At 39.3% G+C, this 17301-nt stretch overlaps 1 protein-coding gene across 3 annotated transcripts in view; it reads left to right on the plus strand.

Moving 5' to 3' along the window:
• The window catches only part of SORCS1 (sortilin related VPS10 domain containing receptor 1), a 951041-nt gene that overhangs the window by 889532 nt on the left and 44208 nt on the right, over positions 1-17301 (plus strand). For all 3 annotated transcript variants that reach the window (XM_073684756.1, XM_073684757.1, XM_073684758.1), the window contains exon 22: positions 10538-10650. In XM_073684756.1, coding sequence (XP_073540857.1) covers positions 10538-10650 — 113 coding nt within the window. The remainder of the gene's footprint in view (positions 1-10537; positions 10651-17301) is intronic.

A 17301-nucleotide genomic window follows, 5' to 3' on the forward strand; every position in this document is an offset into this window, starting at 1 on the left:
ATCCATAGTCTCACTGCTCGCACAGTAAAGAGTCCATAGTCTCACTGCTCGCACAGTAAAGAGTCCATAGTCTCACTGCTCGCACAGCAAAGAGTCCATAATCTCACTGCTCGCACAATAAAGAATCCATAATCTCACTGCTCGCACAGCAAAGAATCCATAGTCTCACTGCTCGCACAGTAAAGAATCCATAGTCTCACTGCTCGCACAGTAAAGAGTCCATAGTCTCACTGCTCGCACAGTAAAGAGTCCATAGTCTCACTGCTCGCACAGCAAAGAATCCATAATCTCACTGCTCGCACAGTAAAGAATCCATAGTCTCACTGGTCGCACAGTAAAGAGTCCATAGTCTCACTGCTCGCACAGTAAAGAATCCATGGTCTCACTGCTCGCACAGTAAAGAATCCATGGTCTCACTGCTCGCACAGCAAAGAATCCATAGTCTCACTGCTCGCACAGTAAAGAATCCATAGTCTCACTGCTCGCACAGTAAAGAATCCATAGTCTCACTGCTCGCACAGTAAAGAATCCATAGTCTCACTGCTCGCACAGCAAAGAATCCATAATCTCACTGCTCGCACAGCAAAGAATCCATAATCTCACTGCTCGCACAGTAAAGAATCCATAGTCTCACTGCTCGCACAGCAAAGAATCCATAATCTCACTGCTCACACAGCAAAGAATCCATAGTCTCACTGCTCGCACAGCAAAGAATCCATAGTCTCACTGCTCGCACAGTAAAGAATCCATAGTCTCACTGCTCGCACAGTAAAGAATCCATAATCTCACTGCTCGCACAGCAAAGAATCCATAATCTCACTGCTCGCACAGTAAAGAATCCATGGTCTCACTGCTCGCACAGTAAAGAATCCATAATCTCACTGCTCCCACAGTAAAGAATCCATAATCTCACTGCTCGCACAGCAAAGAATCCATAGTCTCACTGCTCGCACAGTAAAGAATCCATAATCTCACTGCTCCCACAGTAAAGAATCCATAGTCTCACTACACTCACAGTAAAGAATCCATAATCTCACTGCTCGCACAGCAAAGAATCCATAGTCCCATTGCTCTCACAGCAAAGAATCCATAATCTCACTGCACTCACAGCAAAGAATCCATAATCTCACTGCACTCACAGCAAAGAATCCATAATCTCACTGCACTCACAGCAAAGAATCCATAATCTCACTGCACTCACAGCAAAGAATCCATAATCTCACTGCTCCCACAGTAAAGAATCCATATTCTCACTGCTCCCACAGCAAAGAATCCATAATCTCACTGCTTGCACAGCAAAGAATCCATAATCTCACTGGTCCCACAGTAAAGAATTCATAATCTCACTGCTCCCACAGTAAAGAATCCATAATCTCACTGCTCCCACAGTAAAGAATCCATAATCTCACTGCTCGCATAGCAAAGAATCCATAATCTCACTGCTCGCACAGTAAAGAATCCATAATCTCACTGCACTCACAGCAAAGAATCCATAATCTCACTGCTTGTACAGTGAATAATCCATAGTCTCACTGCTCGCACAGCAAATAATCCATAATCTCACTGCTCATACAGCAAAGAATCCATAATCTCACTGCTCCCACAGTAAAGAATCCATAATCTCACTGCTCGCATAGCAAAGAATCCAAAATCTTACTGCTCGCACAGTAAAGAATCCATAATCTCACTACACTCACAGCAAAGAAACCATAATCTCACTGCTCTCACAGCAAAGAATCCATAATCTCACTGCTCGCACAGCAAAGAATCCATAGTCTCACTGCTCGTACAGTAAAGAATCCATAATCTCACTGCTCTCACAGTAAAGAATCCATAGTCTCACTACTCGCACAGCAAAGAATCCATAGTCTTACTGCTCACACAGCAAAGAATCCATAATCTCACTGCTTTCACAGTAAAGAATCCATAATCTCACTCCACTCACAGCAAAGAATCCATAATATCACTACTCTCATAGTAAAGAATCCATAGTCTCACTACTCGCACAGCAAAGAATCCATAGTCTCACTGCTCACACAGCAAAGAATCCATAATCTCACTGCTTTCACGGTAAAGAATCCATAATCTCACTGCTCCCACAGTAAAGAATCCATAGTACAGTAGTACAGTGCAGTAAAGAATCCATAGTCTCACTGCTCGCACAGTAAAGAATCCATAATCTTACTGCTATCACTGCAAACAATCCATAGTCTCACTGCTTGTACAGTAAATAATCTGGAGTCTCACTGCTCGCACAGCAAAGAATCCATAATCTCACTGCTCGCACAGCAAAGAATCCAAAATCTCACTGCTCGCACAGCAAAGAATCCATAATCTCACTGCTCCCACAGTAAAGAATCCATCATCTCACTGCTCGCATAGCAAAGAATCCATAATCTCACTGCTCCCACAGTAAAGAATCCATCATCTCACTGCTCGCATAGCAAAGAATCCATAATCTCACTGCTCCCACAGCAAAGAATCCATAATCTCACTGCTCGCACAGCAAAGAATCCATAATCTCACTGCTCCCACAGTAAAGAATCCATCATCTCACTGCTCGCATAGCAAAGAATCCATAATCTCACTGCTCCCACAGCAAAGAATCCATAATCTCACTGCTCGCATAGCAAAGAATCCATAATCTCACTGCTCGCACAGCAAAGAATCCATAATCTCACTGCTCGCATAGCAAATAATCCATAATCTCACTGCTCGCACAGCAAAGAATTCATAATCTCACTGATCGCACAGCAAAGAATCCATGGTCTCACTGCTCACACAGCAAAGAATCCATAATCTCACTGCTCGCACAGCAAAGAATCCATAATCTCACTGCTCGCACAGCAAAGAATCCATAATCTCACTGCTCCCTCAGTAAAGAATACGTAGTCTCACTGCTCGTACAGTAAAGAATCCATAGTCTCACTGCTTGTACAGCAAAGAATCCATAGTCTCACTGGCACACATTAAAGAATACATTGTCTTACTGCGCGCACATTAAAAAATCCATAGTCGCACTGCTCTCACAGCAAAGAATCCATAGCCTCACTGTTCCTACAGCAAATAATCCATAGTTTCACTGCTCACACAGTAAAGAATCCATAATCTCACTGATCCCACAGCAAAGAATCCACAGTCTCACTGATGGCACAGTAAAGAACCCATAGTCTCACTGCTCACAGAGTAAGCAATCCATAGTGTCACTGCTCGTACAGTAAAGAATCCATAGTCTCACTGCTTTCACAGTAAAGAATCCATAATCTCACTCCACTCACAGCAAAGAATCCATAATCTCACTGCTCTCACAGTAAAGAATCCATTGTCTCACTGCTCTCACAGTAAAGAATCCATAGTCTCACTACTCGCACAGCAAAGAATCCATAGTCTCACTGCTTTCACAGTAAAGAATCCATAATCTCACTGCTCCCACAGTAAAGAATCCATAGTCTCACTACTCACACAGCAAAGAATCCATAATCACACTGCTTTCACAGTAAAGAATCCATAATCTCACTGCTCCCACAGTAAAGAATCCACTGTCTCACTGCTCCCACAGTAAAGAATCCATAGTCTCCCTGCTCGCACAGTAAAGAATCCATAGTCTCACTGCTCGCACAGTAAAGAATCCATAATCTTACTGCTATCACTGCAAACAATCCATAGTCTCACTGCTTGTACAGTAAATAATCCATAGTCTCACTGCTTGCACAGCAAAGAATCCATAATCTCACTGCTCGCACAGCAAAGAATCCATAATCTCACTGCTCGCACAGCAAAGAATCCATAATCTCACTGCTCGCACAGTAAAGAATCCATCATCTCACTGCTCGCATAGCAAAGAATCCATCATCTCACTGCTCGCATAGCAAAGAATCCATAATCTCACTTCTCCCACAGTAAAGAATTCATAGTCTCATTGCTCGCACAGCAAAGAATTCATAGTACAATAGTACAGTACAGTAAAGAATCTATAATCTTACTGCTATCACTGCAAAGAATCCATAGTCTCACTGCTTTCACAGTAAAGAATCCATAATCTCACTCCACTCACAGCAAAGAATCCATAATCTCACTGCTCTCACAGTAAAGAATCCATTGTCTCACTGCTCTCACAGTAAAGAATCCATAGTCTCACTGCTTGTACAGTAAAGAATCCATAGTCTCACTGCTCGCACAGTAAAGAATACATAGTCTCACTGCTCGTACAGTAAAGAATCCATAGTCTCACTGCTTGTACAGCAAAGAATCCATAGTATCACTGGCACACATTAAAGAATACATTGTCTTACTACGCGCTCAGTAAAAAATCCATAGTCCCATTGCTCTTACAGCAAAGAATCCATAGCCTCACTGCTGCCACAGCAAATAATCCATAGTTTCACTGCTCACACAGTAAAGAATCCATAATAACACTGATCCCACAGCAAAGAATCCACAGTCTCACTGATGGCACAGTAAGGAACCCATAGTCTCACTGCTCACAGAGTAAGCAATCCATAGTCTCACTGCTCACAGAGTAAGCAATCCATAGTCTCACTGCTCGTACAGTAAGCAATCCATAGTCTCACTGCTCGTACAGTAAAGAATCCATAGTCTCACTGCTCTTACAGTAAAGAATCCATAGTCTCACTGCTCTTACAGTAAAGAATCCATAGTCTCACTGCTCACAGAGTAAGCAATCCATAGTCTCACTGCTCGTACAGTAAAGAATCCATAGTCTCACTGCTCTTACAGTAAAGAATTCATAGTCTCACTGCTCGTACAGTAAAGAATCCATAGTCTCACTGCTCTTACAGTAAAGAATCCATAGTCTCACTGCTCGTACAGTAAAGAATCCATAGTCACTCTGCTCACACAGCAAAGAATCCATAGTCTCACTGCTTGCACAGTAAAGAATCCATAGTCTCGCTGCTCACAGAGTAAGGAATTCATAGTCTCACTGTTCGTACAGTAAAGAATCCATAGTCTCACTGCTCCCACAGCAAAGAATCCATAGTCTCACTGCTTGTACAATAAAGAATCCAGAGTCTCACTGCTTGTACAGTAAGTAATCTATAGCCTCACTGCTCGTACAGTAAAGAATCCATAATCTCCCTGCTCACACAGTAAAATATCCATAGTCTCACTGCTTATACAATAAAGAATCCATAATCTCACTGCTTATACAATAAAGAATCCATAATCTCACTACTCGCACAGTAAAGAATCCATAATCTCACTACTCGCACAGTAAAGAATCCAGTCACACTGCTCCCACATCAAAGAATCCATAGTCTCACTGCCACACAGTAACAAAATCCACAGTCTCACTGCTTGCACAGTAAAGAATCCATAGTCTCACTGCTTGCACATCAAAGAATCCATAGTCTCACTGCTCTGACAGTAAAGAATCCATAGTCTCACTGCTCTAACAGTAAATAATCCATAGTCTCACTGCTTGTACAGTAAAGAATCCATAGTCTCACTGCCACACAGTAACAAAATCCATAGTCTCACTGCTTGCACAGTAAAGAATCCATAGTCTCACTGCTCTTACAGTAAAGAATCCATAGTCTCACTGCTCTAACAGTAAATAATCCATAGTCTCACTGCTTGTACAGTAAAGAATCCATAGTCTCACTGCTCTAACAGTAAATAATCCATAGTCTCACTGCTCTAACAGTAAATAATCCATAGTCTCACTGCTCTAACAGTAAATAATCCATAGTCTCACTGCTCATACTATCAAAAATCTATATTCTCACTCACACAGTAAAGAATTGCCGTCTATTCTGGTGTTGAAACCTTCTTTCCTTTTGATGTAGAAGATGCCCTCTTGTCCCCGTCGCAGGCCTTGGTGTAAAGAGATCATTATACAGATCTCTGTACTGGCCCCTCATATACTTGTACACTGTAATAAGATCACCCCTAAGCCTGCGTTTTTCCAAACTGAATAACCCCCAGTTTAATAACCCGTCTCCTGCAGTCACCCAGTCCCCTAATAACCTTGGTCGCTCTTCTCTGCACCTGCTCTAGTTCAGCTCTGTCCAAAAATTATACTCAGAATCTAAGTGCGTCCGCACTAGTGACCTGTACAGAGGCAAAACTATGGTCTTGTCATGAGTGTCTCTGCCTCTTTTAATGCATCCCATTATTTTATGTGCCTTGGCAGCAGCTGCCTGACACTGACCACTAAAGTGGAGTTTGCCATCCACCCATACACCCAGGACTTTTTCAGTGACAGTATTATCCAGTGTTTTACCATTTAGTACATAATTATACATTTCATTTCCTCTGCCCGGACCTTACATTTATCTACAGTAAAGCGCACCTGTCAGCAGGATTGTGCTCAGTAAACTACATACACTGTCAGGTGGGCGACATTACACTGATTAATATGATACCTTGGTTGATGAAATCCGTCCTGTGGTTGTTGTGTAATCTTTACTTTCATTTTGGAGATAATGATATGCTCGTGCTCCGGGGCGGCCTGTGGGGGGCGCTCTATCTGGTGCTTTGCTTATATATTCACCTGTATGCTCTTATGAAAGCTCACTGATCGTTCACTGACCTGCCTCCTATTTTACCTAGCCCCGCACTACTAGATGCCTTATATAAAATAAGAGGTAGGTCAGTGAACGATCAGTGACCTGTCATAAGAGCATACAGGTGAATATATAAGCAGAGCACCAGATAGAGCGCCCCCCACAGGCCGCCCCCGAGTCTTTTTTTTTATATATACTTTTTTTCTCTTCTTTTACTTCTTTATCTTGCATTTCTTCATTAGTTATTTTCTTCTTATACTCCATCCTCATTCTCTTCTCCTTTATCCATTACTTTTTACTCCTCTAACCACTAATATTTATATCTTCCTTTTCTCCTTATGCCTTTTTTCTTTCTTCCTCAAAATGTTCTTCTTCTTCCTCTTCTTCTTTCTCCTCTCCTGTTTTCTTATCCCTTTTTTCTGTTTCTTTTTTTCCTTCTTCGTTTCTCATTCTCCCTTTCTTTTCTACTACCTTTCCTTCACTCATTCTTCTTCCTCCCCCCATTCCTCTTCTTTTGCTTCTTTTCCTTGACTTCCTCTTGTCTCTATTCCTTTTCTATTTCTCCTTTCTCTTTCTTTACTCATCTTCTACTGTTTTCCTTTCCACTTTCTACTTCTTCTTCCTCTTTCTTTCCTTCTTCCTTTTTGTTTTCTTCTTCATCCTCTTACCATTCATCTTTCATTCCTTCTTCATTTTCTCCTTACTCCTCATTTCTGTCTTCTTTATGTTCTTTAACTTCTTTTTATTCTCTTTCATCTTTTTCTACTTCATCTTTTTTATTTACCTCTTATTCTTTTTTATTTTCTTTGCATTCTTCTCTTAGTTTTCTTCTCCTTTATCTTTTACTTCATCTTTTTCTTTATTTTCTCATTCATCTTTCCATTCTTTCTTTTTACATTCTTCCTTTTGTTTTTCTTCTTATCTTTTTTTTGTCGTTTACCCTTCTTTCCTTCCCTCTTTCTCTTCTGCTTTTTCTCTACCTGTGCTTCATCCTTATCTCATTCCTCTTTTTCTACTTCTTTTTACTATGCATCTTTCTACATTCTCTTCTTCTTTACACTAAACTTTTTTCTGTTTTATTCTGTCTTCTTTTTCTTTCTTTATCTTCTCCCACTCTCCCCTTTCCTTCTTTTCTTATTCAAATGTTTCCTCTTTCACTTCTCCTTTTCCTCTGCTTCCTAATTGTTGTACCTTGCCTCTTGATCAATACATTCATCTTTTCTTGTCCTTTCTCCTTTTACCTTTTTTCTTCCTTATTATTTTTCTCTCCTTTCCCATTTCCTTCCTTCCTTCATTTCCTATTTTTTATTTTCCTTATTCTCCTCTTTTTCTCCACTACCCACTTTTCTTCATTTTCTTCTAATTTCAAATATTGGCTTGAGAAAGACCTATCATGGCCGAAACGTTGCTTGATTTATCTACACTATTATTGTTGCTGTTTTGGTTAGAAAACTATTTTTTTTGTACAAAGGTCCAAATTTCCTGCAACAGCAGATACATCCACAATTATATCTACCTGCTGTGACCACTAGAGGGAGCTCACGACTTACTGTTTTTCATATTGTACTCAATAATAGCAATGTATGCAGTTTGCTCCTGCGCTCCCCCTAGTGGTAGGAACAGGTAGACAGTATTTTATCATTTAATTTTTCGTCAATGCAGAGGATTTGGTGCTCTGCATCAGAAAATGAAGCTGTGACTGATCAAAAGATACAGAATTAGGACAAAATTTCTGAACTAAAAATGATATGATGACAAAAGACAGACAATCACTTATGTTGCAACTTTTTTTTCTCTTTTGCTTCTCCAGTCACACTGATTTTTCAATAAGTTGTTATGAAATGTAACACGTTTTTGAAAGGGTAATTAGCAGCGTATATCCTGAAATTAACCACTAGCTTACATTAACAGTAACAGTATCCGCCACCTGCCTCCAAAACAACAGCGCTCCGTCTGCTCTGCTTTGTTTGCCGTCACCTAAACCCAACATTACCTCCTTAATAATAATAATTGCAGTAAAATCTGTGCACATTTCCGCAAGATGCTAATTTTACAAACCAACTTTCCATTAACTGTGACGGCATCTACAATTTACCTTATTAGCCTGACTAATTGGATAATAATAACCTACCTGCAGTGAGTAATACACAGAGCAGGAGGGACGGGGTTAACATTTCTTGCTTCATGTCAAATCTCCACATTTACAGGCAGAAATAATAAACTTTTTTTTAAAGCCGAGTTCACATTATGTTGAGAATGAGATACCTCCAAAATCCGGCCCAAAACCACTGATCGATATGTAGATCAGAAGATTGCAAATGACTGTAACTGTGCGGTAAACTGTCGTATCAGTGCATAATTCTGGGTCTTTCTTTTCCTTCCTTCTTTCTTTTTTTCTTCATAAGATTCATGTAAAGTTCTTTCTATAATTCTAGCAGTGATCTGAAGCAGCGTGAGAGATAAAACCCCAGGAGGATGTCAGATACTTACATGCTGTATATTGCTCATCTGTTTGTATCTTCCTTCCGTCTGTCCTTCCTTGCTTGCGTGCTTTCCTTTCCTTCCCCTTTTCTCTTCCTTCCTTCTTTCCTTCATTCCTCCTTTCCTTCATTCCTCCTTTCCTTCCTTCCTTTCTTTTCTTCATTTCTTTTTTCATGCATTCTACAGATATAATTATTTTTATATATTTCTTTTAGTAACCTGAATGTAATATGAGATGAAATTCACAGAAAGCTGTCCGAGTATATACACTGTATCACATTTCTTTCTTGCTCTTTTTTTCTTTCTCCCATTCTTTTTCTCTTTCTTTTTTCCTTCCTTCTTCTCTTCTTTCATTCTTTCCGTTCTTTGTCTCTCCTTTACTCACTGTCCCACTCTCCCTCCTTTCCTTCCTTCCTTTTTTCCTTACATCATCCCTTCCTTCCTTTCTTTTGTTCTTTCTTTTTCTCCCTTTCCTCCTCTCCCACTCTCCCTCCTTTCCTTCGTTTTTTCCTTACATCATCCCTTCCTTCCTTTCTTTTGTTCTTTATTTCTTTTTATCCCTTTCCTTTCCCTCCCTCCTTCCCTTTTCCTTCCTTCCTTTCCTTTTCCTGTTTTCCCTTTGTTTTCCTTCCCTCCCTTCTTTTCCTCACCTTTCCTTTCTTCTTTTCCTTTATTTCCTTTGTTTCCTCTCCTTTTTTTCTTTCTTTCTTTCCCTCCTCTTTCCTTTCTTCTTTTTTTCCTTTCCTTCCTTCTTTTCCTTTCCTTCCTTCTTTTCCTTTCCTTTTTCTTCCTTTCCTTTTTCTTCCTTTCCTTCCTTCCTTTTCCTTTCCTCCCTCCCTTCCTTTTCCTTTCCTTCCTTCTTTTCCTTTCCTCTTTTCTTTTCCTCTCCTTTCATTCCTTCCTTTTCCTTTCCTCCCTGGCTTCCTTTTCTTTTTTTTCCTTTCTTTCCTTCTTTTCCTTTCCTTCCTTCCTTTCCTGTTTCTTCCTTTCCTTTTTCTACCTTTCCTTTTGCTTCCTTTTCCTTTCCTTCCTTCTTTTCCTTTCCTCTTTTCTTTTCCTCTCCTTTCCTTCCTTCTTTTCCTTTCCTTCCTTCCTTTCCTGTTTCTTCTTTTCCTTTTTCTTCCTTTCCTTCCTTCTTTTCCTTTCCTTCCTTCTTTTCCTTTCCTTCCTTCCTTTCCTTTTTCTTCTTTTCCTTTTGCTTCCTTTCCTCCCTCCCTTCCTTTCCCTTTCCTCCCTTCCTTCCTTCTTTTCCTTTCCTCTTTTCTTTTCCTCTCCTTTCCTTCCTTCCTTTTCCTTTCCTCCCTCCCTTCCTTTCCCTTTCCTCCCTTCCTTCCTTCTTTCCTATCTTTCTTTCCCGGTTATGAGAGGGGATGAGATGACGGCAGATCCGGGTGTCGGCGCTGTATTTCTTGTATTATTTCTTGCCGATCTTTCAGAACACTTAGTGACCCACAATCCACACTATTATTCACATTGTCCGATACTTCCTGTCGTTTGCGCTATTAACCCTTTCCATTCACTGATTACAGAGCAGTTTCAGTCTCTGCGATTGTCGTTTTCACCAAACCTTGACGATTTTAACCCCGACATTCCTGAGTGGAGGAGAGACATCAGCCGTGTGATTAAGAGAGCGCTCATGTATGTAAGTGACCCCATCATTTGCTCCTTTACCCCGGGGTTTATGCCCTGCATGTACAGTGCTCGCCCCGGTATGGCGGGCGCTGCCGCCGGTCTGTGGATGCCTATCATTAACGTCTCCCACCTGGCGGTAGAAACATTGACTATAAAGCGGTAAGTAAAGGCCATTGCTCCTGTCCATGCAGTTCACAGCCTTTAATCCGGCATCCAGTGATCCAGAGAGTCTGAGAAACCAGATCAAATGGGAAAGATCCCTGATCAGAGATAATTAAAAGGAAATTACTCATCAACTAGGAAATGAAATAAATAATACATTTGTTGGATGATACTTTGAGATTTTTTGGGGTTTTCTTATAAGTTCACACATTGCAGATTTGCTGCAGAATTTGTTATGGATTCTTCTAGAACTGTCAGAGGAATGGAAGCAATTATCAGGAAAATCTGCAGCTCGAGAATTTACCCCCTGACTGCGCCTTTACTGGACATAGACGAGAACGGCAGATTACTACCCAAAACTCCTGATCACATCTCACCTAGAGTATCAGCCATTATAATCCAGATTAGCAGATGGATGGATGGAAAGAGGGATGGATAATAGATAGATGATAGATAATAGATAGATAATAGATGGATAATAGATAGATAATAGATAATAGATAGATAATAGATAGATAATAGATAGATGATAGATAATAGATAGATAATAGATAGATGATAGATAGATAATAGATAGATGATAGATAATAGATAGATAATAGATAGATAATAGATAGATAATAGATAGATAATAGATAATAGATAGATAATAGATAGATAATAGATAGATGATAGATAATAGATAGATAATAGATAGATGATAGATAGATAATAGATAGATGATAGATAATAGATAGATAATAGATAGATGATAGATAGATAATAGATAGATGATAGATAATAGATAGATAATAGATAGATAATAGATAATAGATAGATAATAGATAGATGATAGATAATAGATAGATAATAGATAGATGATAGATAGATAATAGATAGATGATAGATAATAGATAGATAATAGATAGATAATAGATAGATAATAGATAGATAATAGATAGATAATAGATAGATGATAGATAATAGATAGATAATAGATAGATGATAGATAGATAATAGATAGATGATAGATAATAGATAGATAATAGATAGATAATAGATAGATAATAGATAATAGATAGATAATAGATAGATAGATAATAGATAATAGATAGATAATAGATAGATGATAGATAATAGATAGATAATAGATGGATAATAGATAGATAATAGATAATAGATAGATAATAGATAATAGATAGATAATAGATAGATAGATAGATAGATAATAGATAGATAATAGATAGATAATAGATAGATAATAGATAGCTAATAGATAATAGATAGATAATAGATAGATAATAGATAATAGATAGATGATAGATAATAGATAGATAGATAATAGATAATAGATGGATAATAGATAGATAGATAGATAATAGATAGATAATAGATAGATAGATAGATAATAGATAGATAATAAATAGATAATAGATAGATGATAGATGATAGATAATAGATAGATAATAGATAGATGATAGATAATAGATAGATGATAGATAGATAATAGATAGATGATAGATAGATGATAGATAGATGATAGATAGATAATAGATAGATAATAGATAGATGATAGATAATAGATAGATAATAGATGGATAATAGATAGATGATAGATAGATAGATAATAGATAGATAATTGATAGATGATAGATAATAAATAGATAATAGATAGATGATAGATAATAGATAGATGATAGATAAATAATAGATAATAGATGATAGATAGATGATAGATAATAGATAGATGATAGATAAATAATAGATAATAGATGATAGATAGATGATAGATAGATAATAGATAGATGATAGATAGATAGATAATAGATAGATAGATAGATAATAGATGATAGATAGATGATAGATAGATAATATATAGATAATAGATGATAGATAATAGATAGATAATAGATAGATGATAGATAATAGATAGACAGATAGATAATAGATAGATAATAGATAGATAATAGATAGATGATAGATAATAGATAATAGATAGATAGATAATAGATAGATGATAGATAGATAGATAATATATAGATAGATAATAGATAGATGATAGATAGATAATATATAGATAATAGATAGATAATAGATGATAGATAATAGATAGATAATAGATAGATGATAGATAATAGATAGACAGATAGATAATAGATAGATAATAGATAGATAATAGATAGATGATAGATAATAGATAATAGATAGATAGATAATAGATAGATAGATGATAGATAATAGATAGATAATAGATAATAGATAGATAATAGATGGATGATAGATAGCTGATAGATAATAGATAGATAATATATAGATGATAGATAATAGATAGATAATAGATGATAGATAGCTGATAGATAATAGATAGATAATATATAGATGATAGATAATAGATAGATAATAGATGATAGATAGATGATAGATAATAGATAGATGATAGATAATAGATAGATAATAGATAGATGATAGATAATAGATAGATAGATGATAGATACATAATAGATAGATAGATAATAGATAGATAGATGGATCATAGATAATAGATAGATGATAGATGATAGATAGATGGAAAGATGATAGATAATAGATAGATAATAGATAGATGATAGATAATAGATAGATAATAGATAGATAGATAATAGATAGATGATAGATAGATGATAGATGATAGATAGATAATAGATAGATGATAGATAATAGATAATAGATGGATCATAGATAGATAATAGATGATTGATAGATAGATGATAGATAGATGATAGATAATAGATAGATGATAGATAGATGGAAAGATGATAGATAATAGATAGATAATAGATAGATAATAGATAATAGATAGATGATAGATAGATAATAGATAGATGATAGATAGATAATAGATAGATTATAGATAGATGATAGATAGATAATATATAGATAATAGATAGATAGATGATAGATAGATGATAGATAATAGATAGATGATAGATAATAGATAGATAATAGATAGATAATAGATGGATCATAGATAGATAATAGATGATTGATAGATAATAGATAGATGATAGATAGATAATAGATAGATAATAGATGGATCATAGATAGATAATAGATGATTGATAGATAGATGGAAAGATGACAGCTAAAAAGACAAGTAGGTAGATGATGGATAGATGGAAAGTAAGATAGATAATAGATAGAACAATGAGCTGATGCCCTCGGTGCCCCAGGTGACATAACCTCACGCTCCTTGGGATCAGGTCCCACCTTGCCCCCCATGTCCGGTTACAGCGCTCACATTACATGTCCCTTGGTTTTGGATGGTTTGGGGTCTCGCTGCTCTTTACAATTTTTCTTTTTTTTGTGCCAAATTTTTTGTTTCGACTACAAACCTCCGGTCACCGGGCACGTTCCTATTGTCGGTGTCAGGACGTTCCTATTGTCGGTGTCAGGACGTTCTTATTGTCGGTGTCAGGACGTTCCTATTGTCGGTGTCAGGACGTTCCTATTGTCGGTGTCGGTACGTTCCTATTGTCGGTGTCGGTACGTTCCTATTGTCGGTGTCGGTACGTTCCTATTGTCGGTGTCGGTACGTTCCTATTGTCGGTGTCAGGACGCTCCTATTGTCGGTGTCAGGACGTTCCTATTGTCGGTGTCAGGACGTTCCTATTGTCGGTGTCAGGACGTTCCTATTGTCGGTGTCAGGACGTTCCTATTGTCGGTGTCAGGACGCTCCTATTGTCGGTGTCAGGACGCTCCTATTGTCGGTGTCAGGACGTTCCTATTGTCGGTGTCAGGACGCTCCTATTGTCGGTGTCAGGACGCTCCTATTGTCGGTGTCAGGACGCTCCTATTGTCGGTGTCAGGACGTTCTTATTGTCGGTGTCAGGACGTTCCTATTGTCGGTGTCAGGACGTTCCTATTGTCGGTGTCAGGACGCTCCTATTGTCGGTGTCAGGACGCTCCTATTGTCGGTGTCAGGACGTTCCTTTTGTCGGTGTCAGGACGTTCCTATTGTCGGTGTCAGGACGTTCCTATTGTCGGTGTCAGGACCCTCCTATTGTCGGTGTCAGGACGTTCCTTTTGTCGGTGTCGGGACGTTCCTATTGTCGGTGTCAGGACGTTCCTATTGTCGGTGTCAGGACGTTCCTATTGTCGGTGTCAGGACGTTCCTATTGTCGGTGTCGGGACGTTCCTTTTGTCGGTGTCGGGACGTTCCTTTTGTCGGTGTCGGGACGTTCCTATTGTCGGTGTCGGGACGTTCGTATTGTCGGTGTCGGGACGTTCGTATTGTCGGTGTAAGGACTTTCCTATTGTCGGTGTCAGGACGTTCCTATTGTCGATGTCAGGACGTTCCTATTGTCGGTGTAAGGACTTTCCTATTGTCGGTGTCGGGACGTTCCTATTGTCGGTGTCGGGACGTTCCTGTTGTCGGTGTCGGGACGTTCCTTTTGTCGGTGTCGGGACGTTCCTATTGTCGGTGTCGGGACGTTCCTTTTGTCGGTGTCGGGACGTTCCTATTGTCGGTGTCGGGACGTTCCTTTTGTCGGTGTCAGGACGTTCCTATTGTCGGTGTCAGGACGTTCCTATTGTCGATGTCAGGACGTTCCTATTGTCGGTGTAAGGACTTTCCTATTGTCGGTGTCAGGACGTTCCTATTGTCGGTGTCGGGACGTTCCTGTTGTCGGTGTCGGGACGTTCCTTTTGTCGGTGTCGGGACGTTCCTGTTGTCGGTGTCGGGACGTTCCTTTTGTCGGTGTCGGGACGTTCCTATTGTCGGTGTCGGGACGTTCCTTTTGTCGGTGTCAGGACGTTCCTTTTGTCGGTGTCAGGACGTTCCTATTGTCGGTGTCAGGACGTTCCTATTGTCGGTGTCAGGACGTTCCTATTGTCGGTGTCAGGACGCTCCTATTGTCGGTGTCAGGACGTTCCTATTGTCGGTGTCAGGACGTTCCTATTGTCGGTGTCAGGACGTTCCTATTGTCGGTGTCAGGACGTTCCTATTGTCGGTGTCAGGACGTTCCTATTGTCGGTGTCAGGACGTTCCTGTTGTCGGTGTCAGGACGTTCCTGTTGTCGGTGTCAGGACGTTCCTGTTGTCGGTGTCAGGACGTTCCTGTTGTCGGTGTCAGGACGTTCCTGTTGTCGGTGTCAGGACGTTCCTGTTGTCGGTGTCAGGACGTTCCTGTTGTCGGTGTCAGGACGTTCCTGTTGTCGGTGTCAGGACGTTCCTGTTGTCGGTGTCAGGACGTTCCTGTTGTCGGTGTCAGGACGTTCCTATTGTCGGTGTCAGGTCCCTTCCAGCCGAGCGACTAAGGACCATGTTGCAGTAACACCGCTGCGCCCTTCCTGCCACCGTCCGTCTGTCACCCCCTGATTTGCAGTTTACAATGTTTTTGGGTGTTTTTTTGTTGTTTTATACATTATTAAACACTTGTGGGATTGGTTTATGGAGCAGAATGTCGCGTTCTCAGTGCTGAAATTTTCTTTAATTTTCTTGCAATTACTAAAGAGCCATGGAGTCACCACCGGCCCCAGAGCCGGGGGGCTACAGAGCCTGTTCTGCAACTATGCCCAGGGGCGGCCGGGATGCTCAGCCGAGCTGGCAATGGCTATTAATCAGCCAGTGCTAGGCAAGCTCCGCAGCGCCCCCCGGCTGCCGCTCCCAGGAGGCTCCTCTGGAGGACCGGCCGTGTCTGAGCCTGGATCCTGGCTGCTAATTATAAGAGTGAAGGTTTAATCCTGCGGTCAGTAAATGGCGCCGTCAGGAGGCTGATCATTCACAGCTGATTCCTCACTTTCTCCACCTGGAAACATGTGCTGTAAAATGTTCTCTAGTGTTCTCTGTTATCAGCCATGTCAGACTGGGGAGTGGCTGACTTGTAGTGTTTTTCAATAAGATGATTGACAGAAAAAGCAGAAACCTCTCTGCCCCCAAATCACTACTTTATGTCACAAGTCTAAGACCCTTCAGAAAAAAAAAAAAGTCTCTATGTATGTATTTTTTTGTATCTGCATTTAGTTTTTACTGCAGCAGATATACTCAAGACATAATCCTCATCTATAAATATGTATAAAACAGAAAAAATAAAGTTTAAAAAAAAGTTGTAAAACTATTTAGAATTTTGTCTCCTGCTGTACATGTCGATGAAAACTGACAAGTCCAAAAAGTTTCATAAAGTAGCTCCACTTTATAGTCCTACTGGACTTCAACATCATTACCGCACCCCCTCGGCACCCTCATAACCCTCCATGTCCTATAATTAACAATTCATTTATTAATAAATATAAATAACAATTTTTTTATTTTTTTTTTAATTAATGTTGTCCAAAATAATTTCTTTTTACATTTTTTACATTCTTTAGAATCCTATTTTTTTTTCTCATACAGGGTTACAAATCCTCATATTAGAAATAGAGATGATTGATAAAATCCTGTCTGTGTGCAGACACCACTAGGGGGAGCTGAAGAGCTTACTATGTATGTCTTCCATTCCTCAGAGCTCCCCCTAGTGGTGGCTGAAGGCAGTCAGAAGTTTATC

This window comes from Phyllobates terribilis, unplaced genomic scaffold (genome assembly GCF_046119375.1).
Source record: "Phyllobates terribilis strain yellow unplaced genomic scaffold, ASM4611937v1 Scaffold_5__5_contigs__length_657084704, whole genome shotgun sequence".
NCBI lineage: Eukaryota > Metazoa > Chordata > Amphibia > Anura > Dendrobatidae > Phyllobates > Phyllobates terribilis.